Genomic DNA, 9,691 nt, shown 5'->3' with positions numbered 1-9,691 from the left:
GAAGGGGCTTTGCCGGGGCTGGCGGGCAGGGGCAGCTTCGAGACTCGGTGGTGGTGACCTTGACCTGCTCAAGAGCTCTGAAGTTTGTATTAATGACTGGTTAGAGAATATAACCAAAAACACTTGGTTTTGTGTGGTCTTCTGCTGCGAGTGTTTGCAGCTTGGGTTTACTTGGCTGCTTGGTTTTCTCACCTATTCTCAGGTTTTGCAGGCCTGGAGGTGATAACCTGGGCTCTCTACAGCAGTGCCCAGAGCAGTGGTACCGAGTTGCCTGTTTTATGCTTGCCTCTTGCATTACCAAGACTTGTAAGCTTTCACTGAGGTTTCTGGAGAGACTCTCAAAGATTCACCAAGCTTCAGTGTTTATTGTGCTTTCTTTGAGCTGGGCTGTTCCCAGCTTGGCCATGGTAACACAAGCAAAGTCCTTCAGCTGAAACAAGACTGGTTGGGCTTGGGCAGATGTTCAGCTGCTTGGGCTGAAACTTGGGTTTCTCCGTCTTTGTTTTATTTTAACTGAGTGAGAATGTGCCAGCGTATGCCTTGGTGGGGCCTGTGTCATGTGGTGGGCTGGCAGTGTTATCCCTATCATGTTTAGCTGAGATAGACTTACCTGCTAGATTTTCTCAGCATACTGGAACAAAGGCTTAGATTGAGCTTGTGGAGGTATGAAATAAAACACACAATTTTCAGTCTTGTAGCATGTGCTGCTCTAACAAAGTTGTTCCCAGACTCGAGGGTCCCTTTGGGCCCCAGGGACTTGTTCACACGTAGGCCAAAGTAGAAGCACTGAACTGGATGTCACTTATATTTTTCTGCCTTGCTGCAAGGCTGTCGTGTGTGGAAACTTATTTTGGTTTGAAACAGGACATTGCTCAGATGAGTGTTAATAGTTAAAAGCTGCTGTGAAACAATGCAGTTTTGTTCATTCTGCGACTTCAATTCCTATTTCCATCCCATTTCAGTTACAAACTGGAGATTTTGCAGCTGATATGGGGCAGCTGTCTTGAGGATGGGAGCCTGGGTGCAGGGGTGATTCCAGACATACCTTCATTTGGGGCGAAACGTGAAACTGAAATTCTGCCTGCTTGCTATGGAGGCCTCCAGGGCCCTGACCCTGTGTCCTGCCAGCGTCTCCTGTTTTTGTGACTGAAACTATGTCCTATTCCATGAACAAAAATAGTACGTTGGCTGGGGCTGTGTCCTGTTCCCGGACACGGTGGGAGGGGCAGGTCGGTGTAGCCCGTGCTGTGCCCACCACCTTTCCAAAGTGACCGAGCAATAACATGAGTATGAGATTGAAGCTTTTAGCAGCGTGTCTGCTTTGGTTTGATGGGATTATTTCCCATGGGGTGCAGGAACTCGGTGAGGAAGTTGATAATATTTTTCCAGTTTTGCCTTAGCTTGTACTTTTCTGCCTGTGAGAAGAGCAAATCAGTGTCAAAGTGCAGGGCTTGTAGTTCAAGGAAGAAACAATAAGATCATTCTCTCTAAGTCCCTTGCTGTTTAACTTCAGAACTTGACCTCCTTTGCTGGCAGCGTGATGCTTCTGTAGCATATACATCATGAGGCCTGTTCTGATCTTGAATTTGCTTAACTTGTTGTAAAGGAACACTGAGGGGAAAAATGCTCTACATACAATAGTTCATATCTGAAAATGTGTTGCTTTGCTATATGTGTGCCCCAGCCAGAGGTTAGTGGTGTGTGTGGTCAGTCACCTCAGTGGAATACTTGAAATGGACAGTGAAGCCAGCAGAGAAGTATGCCTAGGATAAACTATAAAAGTGGAGATAAGGTAGCCAGAAAATGGGTAAGAGTGAGCAAAAAGGATGTTAACAACCTGGGAGAATGGGAGGTGTGTGTGTGAGACAGCCCGTTCTGAGGTGTTGAACTGCCCTTGGCTTTGCCATGTCCTGCAGCCATTCCATTCTGCCCCACTCTGCTGTGCTGCTTGGGGCTGGTGCCAGCAGAACACACAGTGACTCTGGTCATCACATCCTTTCCTTGCTGGCTTTGAGTGGCCCCGTAGTGGTTTGAAACTTCTTCCTGCCCAAGGGATCTCATCTGGCTTCCTGTGGCTGCCTAGCCATGCTAGGGGCTGGATGTGGCCCTGCAGTTGTGAATGACCTCCAAGGAACGTGCTCCCAACTAATGGGAAGAATGTTCTTCTAATTGTTTTGGGCTGTTCCCAGAATAACCCTGCAGCCCGGGGAGCAGCACGGGCCCTTGAGCTGAGCTGGGCAAGCACAGCTTAGCACAGGATGGTGAGAGGCCATCTCCTGGTCAGCTGGTTTGAGTTCTTGGCCACCATGATGTTAGGTGGGTGTATAGGTCAAACCTGTGTTGTTTAAAGAGAAATTCATTAAAATAACAAGCTGTCTAATACAAGTATTTATAGAATCCTGCTCCTTAATTTAATCTGTTCTTTCATTGTTTGTTTTTTAAGTTCAAAGTCATGATAGAAAATAAACCAAACTTTGTAGATGCCCTGAAGGAGATGTGCAATGTAACTAATCATCTGTACTACTGCCCAGCCAGAGACTCCCTTCTCACCTTGGCAGAGTTCACAAAAACATTTATCTGAGTGTGCAAACCAATTGCTGCTGCTCCATAGCTGTTCAGATGCATCCTGGGTGCCACCTGCACAATGGGAAGCTGCCCTGAGCAGCTGCCCTGGTGCAGCCCAGCTGGCTCCCCGTGCTGTGCCGCAGTGGCCGGGCACCGGCACAGCCACCCTTGAGCGCTGCTGCCCTGGCCCTCCCGCTGTGCTGCCCAGAGACCTGGAGGTTGGTGCTGTGGGCAGACGTCCCCTGCCTGTCCCCCTGGCCATGGCACAGCCACGGTCCAAGCCCAGCAGAGGAAGCTGCTGGCGGGCGCAGGGAGCTCAGCTCAGCCCTCCGGTTCTGCCTCCCGGCTCGCTGTGCTTAGCCACTGCTATAGAGAAGCTTTGTGTGAGTGGGGACAAAGTGAGGATTGATGAAGTTTCCCCTCCCCCAGCTGTGCTGAGCAGGACCCGAACAGTTGGACAAAGGTGCCCTTCTCCCTTGGGCCAAGGACAGGCTGCCACGCAGCCCTTCCTGTGGTGCTGCTGGGGACCCCTGGGGCACTATCCTTTGCCTCTCCCAGGCTGACTCTGCTGCTGCTGGGGTTCCTGCTGTGGCAGCTGGACCGCCCTGCAGCAGACCCCAGTGTGGTAAGCTGGGACCTGGGCACTGTTTCGCAGCAGGTCCCCAGCCCACATTAGCTCCATCCCTGCCAGGGGCTCCCTGCCCCCTGAGCCCTACCAGAGCCTTAGAGGGAGCACAGCCCCTCTGCATCATCTCCAGGGTGAGCTGTTGGTGCCATCCCAGCTGTCCCTGCTCTCCTGCTGTCTTTGGGGTGAGCTGGCACTTTGACAGGGCAGGTTTGGTGGAAGCCAGAGGCACTAAAGGAGCAGATCTCTTTCCATGTGGTGTAGCTGTGGCCATGCTGCAACCTGCCATGTGATGTTCTTAGGACTCTGGGGAGTATCTTACCTAGATTTCAGTTCAGGATGGCCTAAGAGAAGCTCATATCAGCATTTATTATCTGCCAGCTCCTCCCAATGTGCAATAACAAGTCATCACATTATTGACAGTGACTTGGAAAAGTTTCAGAAAACGTGTATCTGTATGTAAGAACAGATTGTAAGTTCTTTGTTAAATTCATGCTGTGTTTGCTCAGTACTGCATGTTTTAGGCAATGGGTTCTAGATTATTTGCAAGGCATCCAGAGGAGAGCTGGTGGAGTGGCGTGGGCAGCCTGCAGCGTTTGTCTGGGCTGCACCAGGTGCTACCAGCATTTCTGCAGCAGGGTTGGTCCCATGCTCCTTGCCTACCCTGAGGACAGGGAGCCTGTTGGGAGGGGAGGGTGAGCCCCTACAGCTCCGGGTGTGCTTCTAGTTGTGCTTTGGAGGCTTGAACTGCATAGGGAGCAGAGTGAGTCTACTTTGCTCTCTGTGTGCTGGATGCTTGTCTATGTGATGAAGTAGAGCTCTCTCCTGGGTTTGGTTCATTGGCAATAGTGCTCTCACCATTACTGGCCACTAGCTATTGTTCTGGCCTCCTCAGGTAGCCTGGCTGTTCGTGTGACATTATTATTATTTACATAGGGCCCAGACCTGCTCTTTTTTATTGCCTGCAGCACGATGTTTGTTCAGACTGGGCATTGTGAAGTGTAAACCCAGGTCCCACTGGCACCAGCACTCACCTCTGCCTTTTCTAGAAGCAGTAAGTAACTACCTGTCTACATGGCCTAGAAATGCTGGGGTTTAAATTGCTCTGAGAAGGGAATTGAATTAGGTAGCTCTGGATCACGGCTTGTCTGGCTATGCAGCAGTGACGCTTGTTTACACAAAGCACTGCCCTTTTATCTTGGGGTGTGTGGGGGGTGGTTTCCTGGGGCATTCCTGCCTGAAAGCCAGAGAAGACTTGCCCTAACTGGCTGTCTCTGCAGGAGACCACATGCTGAGGCAGTTGCACTTCTCCCCATCCTCCTCCTCAGCCAGTTGTTTCAGCAGCTCTTTTGTTCTCTCCTCCTGCTTCCTGCAACAGCATCTCTCCAGAATTGGTTGGTCCTACGCACTGCTATCCCCTTTGCGGATCTCCCTTCCCTGAAGTACTTGGTGGTGTCTCCCTTCTCCTGGAAGATGCTCAGGCCTCTCCAAGGCCTCTGTCTGCTTTGCCTCAGACCCTCCTGTGCTGCTTCGTCTGTGCTCCCTGGTGTCCAGGCTCTCTGCAATGAGCGTGGTTCTGCACACAGTGCCAGATACATTTGTGCTGCTCCATTAAAGTTATCTGGTTCAGGAGGGTGCGGTGGGACTGAAGACTCATGGGGGAATCCCCAGTGTGTCTTAACACCTACAGGTGGTTGGGGAACCTCTCAGTGTAGCAGTTTTCTTGCTGCTTAAAATGGCAGAGCTTCTTCAACCAGCCTGTCTCAGGGATGAAATTTGCTCTGATTGGAAAAGAAAGGAATGAGATTGGGTTTTGCCATCATTGCTAGGTGGAGACCAGCCCATGCTAAGTATTCTGTAAGCAATAAAATTAATCTCAGAAGAGGCTGCTGGCCCAAATTCCAAACCTATTGGGCATTGCACAAACGTACCCTCTTATCAAAAGCAAACAAAAGTGCAGAAGGTGTGTCTGGCCTAATCCTGTGTTTAACTTGGCAGTCTGTGGTGTGTCAGCACAGGCACTGTTGCATGCATGCAGGCTCTTGGTGCTCTGTCTTCTGCTGGGGTGTGCTGCCAAGCAGCCCTTTGATTCTGCTCCTTTCTTTCAGGACCAGTGCATCATGCCTGAAGTGCGAGACCTCTCCGATGCCTTGCCCGACTTGCTGATGGATCCCATCACAGGGGTCGGCGTGGTTGCGTCCCGGAACCGAGCACCAACGGGTTATGAAGTAGTAAGTAGAGCTGTTTCAACTGCTGTTGCTAATGCTTTGATTCTGTGCTAATGAGGCCTTACTTGGCTGAGAAAAGTGTCTCTTCCAGAGAGGGTTTGGCTTCAGATGTGTGCTTTAAGAAGCAATTTGATATCCAGCTGTCCACCTCTTGGCCCACAGCACTTAGAGCATTCCCTCAGAGGTTTGTGGGTGCAGTCTTGCTTCTTCATGTGTGCCACTCCAGAGGAGCATAATTACCTGGAGGAGGGGTTTTCAGAAACAGCTGGCCACTGTGGCATGCAAATTTAATAATCCTAGTAACATTCATCCTGAAGGAGTCCTAAGTATTGCACAAATTATATCTCTGAATAAATGGATCCCATATCAGCTGTTTAATCCCACATATCAGCACTGCATAATGATGATGAGAAGCTCCAGAATGGGAAACAAGAATTTCACATCTAGCTGAAATTGCAAGGATGATTTTTGATGGACAGAATGCAAACCTCTCAACTAAGCTTTGGCAGGAGGCTTGGCAGCAGGAAAGGGCAGCTGGATACAGCTGAGATGAATATGTGAATGGGTAAAGGGAGGTCACTGTTTAACATCTGCTTATGCCTTGTATTAGTTGCTGTGTAACCAACAGCATGATTTTTCTCCCCATAAATTAGTGTCCCAAACAGTGAACTATCACAAAATACTGACCTCACAGAACTGTATATGGAAAGATTTGGCCCATGATCCATCCATCTGCTTACCTTTCTATGTGTCCTGCTCCAACTGTGCTTTGGTTTTCTGCAGTCACAGGGCTTGAGTGGGGTTGAGAGTGGAAACGAGTTGACTTGAGATTTTGCTCACGCCTTTTCAGCTCTGGATCATTGCATGCTGTGTTCAGTGTTACAAGGAAGAAAATGGATCAGGCTGAAGTAAAGACACAATGGGGGGAAAATTGTGAAAAGATTCCTTAAAGACTGGGAAGGTTTTTGCATTGACTGCGTTTTCCTGTGTGCTGATTACCTGTGTGAGCCAGTCTGTGTAATTAGCTGCTTTCCCTGATAAAGGAGTACGGGACAATGTGAGAGTTGATAACAGAATTGCATTCTGCCTAAATGACTGGGCAGAGAGCCCTCTCACCCCAGATAGCCTGTCTGTGGTTTAATAGGGAGATTCAGCACTAACGCAGTTTAAACTAAACAAGATAAAAGAGTCTTCCTGTGGCTTAATCCAATTATGGTGGTGTTGTGATAATGCTTGTGAATGTGGGTCGCTCTCTCCTAGGGGGCACAGAGTGGAGCCTGCCTTTCCCTTGGTTCTTCTGCCTTACTCTGTTTACAAGGAGCTCTTCTCTGACCCTGGGGGCAGCAGTCCCTGCTGTGGGCCCTGGGGACGTGCCTGCTGTCTGCAGTTGTCATACCCTAAGCACAGCTTCCACATGCTCTCTCCTTTAATCTCACATATGGCAGGTCAGAGCCTGGTGCTGCCAGCGTGGTCTGTGTCCTTTCTACTGAACAGCACCTGCTGTGATAGGGCCACTCTGGGTACCCCTCTGCTGTGACAGGATGTCCTGGTGCCCAAACCCATGGGACAGTGGCATGCAGGGCTGTGCTTTTCTTGCTGGGCTGTTTGGGAAGATGGCTCCTCTGCACAAGTCAGGGCTCTGGAGCAGTGTGGCATGTGGGATTGCCACTTCCCCATGACCTCTCAGGACCTGCTCTGTCCTCAGTGCAGGCACGGAGCCCAGTAAGCAGAGAACACTTCTTGGTGCAGTGCAGAGAGTCGCAATCTGAGACGTGGGCAGCGTGCGGACTTGGCTGGTCTCAGGCGCTGTGTTTCTCCAGATAAGTCGTTTCCCTAATGAGACACTGACAGCAGATTGTTGGTTCAGGGTGTAAAGCCTTGGTGAAGGCAGCTGTTGCAGCTCCATCCTTGGGGTATGCTCCCTAAAGCCCTAATCGTTAGAGGTTCAAACTGCACCTTGTAAAGGAGAGAGTCTCATATTTTGCAAAGTGCTAACACCAGTTTATCTTGAGACGTTGTGGTCCTCTTAGGGATCTATTCACTTTGCCTTTTGCTGCAGCATCCTGCAGCACTCGGTTCCACAGGTAGATTCAGACTTTCATGGGAAAGCAGTACCCAAAGCTGTGTAGTTTCATTGATTGTTTTGAGTTTTGTGATGGTGAAGTACCCAGTTCTCTCCAAGACAGCTATGTTATTTATAGGCTTTATCCAGTTTCACTTTCATTCATGTTGTTTCTCCAATAAACAGCTTTTCCTTCCTTATCCGTTTGCTCCTCTTTAAAACAAGCTAAGGCGTGGGTGCTTTCAGACCAGGTGTAAGCTAAATGCCCAGGGGATGTCCCGGTCTGTTTCCCAGGTTTGCATGGAGCCCCAGGGCTTGGCACACTGACTGGCTGGGGGTGGTGTGGCAGAGCCTGGGGTATCAGACCTGGAGGAAGTTTGGCAAATAGGTCAGGGGTGTTTTTCCCCTCAGTAGTTTTTTAATTACTCAGAAATATCCATTGTGTTTGTGTCTGCTTAGAAAATGGCTAAGGCTGCATGTAGCAACTGGTCAGGTCTTTTAACAGCTGAAGAACCAAAGACTTGGTTTTGCCAAAATGTACAGAGTGTGTCTGAGCTTAGATTCCTGAAAATCTGCCCAAACTGGCAAGACTGAGCATATGGGTGGGGAGGAAAGGGAGGAGAGGTGGGAGGCAAGGAGCCTGGGGTAGGAGAGGTGTGGTTCCTGCGCAGCCACGTTCCTTGCTGCAGGCTGAGTGCCTGCTCCACGTTGGGGTTAGCTCTGGGGAGAGCCTGGGCAGGGACTGCTGGAGCGGGGGCAGCCTCCACACCAGCAGAGGGATAGACCCATGTTGTGGGCAGGTGGTTTAGTGGGGCTGTTGGCTGAAGACTTGCCCTGTGGTAGCAGTGACCCCATCCTGAGTGCTAGACAGCTGGTAGATCACCCTGCACTTGGAGGGGTGGGTTGGGAGACACCTTCCTTACTGGGTGTCACCCCATCAAGTCCGTCTGCTTGTGACACATGCTTCAGGAGTCTTCTCCAGCTCCATGAGGGAATGGATCATTCCTTGTGCCTATGGTGCTGGTTGCCCTGTACAGGTGCCAAGTCCTCAATCCCACGTGTTCCTCACCTCTTAGCCAAGCAGGGACTGGGTGAGCTGGGGCTGCACAGTGCCCAGCCTGCTCACAGCTCCATCTCAGCTCCCTTCCTGTGCTGTGGGCTTGCTGCCATTGTGGAGCAACTCTGCTTTGAGATGTGGTGGGGATCCTCCTTGCCTGCAGGAGCCCAGCACATGATGTAAGAAGTTTCCTGTTTATATTGCACTGTTTTCTTTCCCCATGAATTTTCTGACAAGTTAGTGCATGCTTACATTCTCCAGGCTTGGAAAAAGTCTCCAGCAGGACAGTGTGGGACCAGAGTGCTGGGGGTGTCACCTGTGACTTTGGCACTTCAGCAGGTTTTTCAGGAATGGTCCCTATAATGTGTCCCTATATGCTAACAATTTTTCTAAGAAGTCTGTTTTCTGAAATGTCTTTTCACCAGGACAGACTTACCTATAGGGGGGGGAGATGCACATGGATTTTATATGTTCCTAAAGCAGTACTTTAGGAAAGAATTGAATCCAAGGAATAATGAAGAAACAAAAAAATCCCACCAAAATCCAGATCTAAAATTTTACTGTTTAAAAATAATGTGTTACTTTGCAAAAGCCTGACTTCAAAAGCTGTGTGTGTTGTACAAGGGCTTGAGTTGAGCAGGGGCTTGTGAACAGTAGTTGCTGAAATGCAAAGAGCAGCCAAAGCACTTTGCTGATCAGACAATAAACACGCTTTTCTCTCCCGCACTTGGGATAATTGGAGGGTCTTGTCAGCACACATCTCTTGCTTCCTGAGCCCTGTGTGGAGTCTCTGCTCTACAAAACATGGGTGCAAACAGCAGCAACAAATGTCAGCTCTTTGTTATCAGGCTGTTCTGGGGCCAAGGTCTTACTCAATTCAGTAAGATTAGACTTGGAAGAGCTGCAGTGGAGTGGTTTGTCCCCATCTGAGAGGCATTAGGCAGAAGTTCAGCTGTGCTTCTGCGTAGCTTCAGACCACACTGGAGTCTCCTGTTAGGAGCCATCAGTTGGGCGTTAGTCTGGTGGAGTGATCTTATTTCTTTTACCCTTCTCCTTCTCTTTGCCTTCTTTTCTCCTCTCTTCTTCAACAACAAACTTTGGGGCAAGGGCTCTTGCCAGCTTGTGCCATGTAGGGTGAATGCAGAGCTCTTTCC

At 49.7% G+C, this 9,691-nt stretch overlaps 1 protein-coding gene across 1 annotated transcript in view; it reads left to right on the top strand.

The window, feature by feature from the left end:
• The first annotated feature begins 4,095 nt into the window (after positions 1-4,095).
• The window catches only part of MVB12B (multivesicular body subunit 12B), a 14,407-nt gene continuing 8,811 nt past the window's right edge, over positions 4,096-9,691 (top strand). The window contains exons 1-2 of the mRNA XM_009998812.1: positions 4,096-4,244; positions 5,299-5,421. Coding sequence (XP_009997114.1) covers positions 5,311-5,421 — 111 coding nt within the window. The 5' untranslated portion in view covers positions 4,096-4,244; positions 5,299-5,310. The remainder of the gene's footprint in view (positions 4,245-5,298; positions 5,422-9,691) is intronic.

This window comes from Chaetura pelagica, unplaced genomic scaffold (assembly GCF_000747805.2).
Source record: "Chaetura pelagica isolate M959 unplaced genomic scaffold, ChaPel_1.0 scaffold405, whole genome shotgun sequence".
Classification (NCBI taxonomy): Eukaryota; Metazoa; Chordata; class Aves; order Apodiformes; family Apodidae; genus Chaetura; species Chaetura pelagica.
This window is presented reverse-complemented; position numbering and strand designations above follow the sequence as displayed.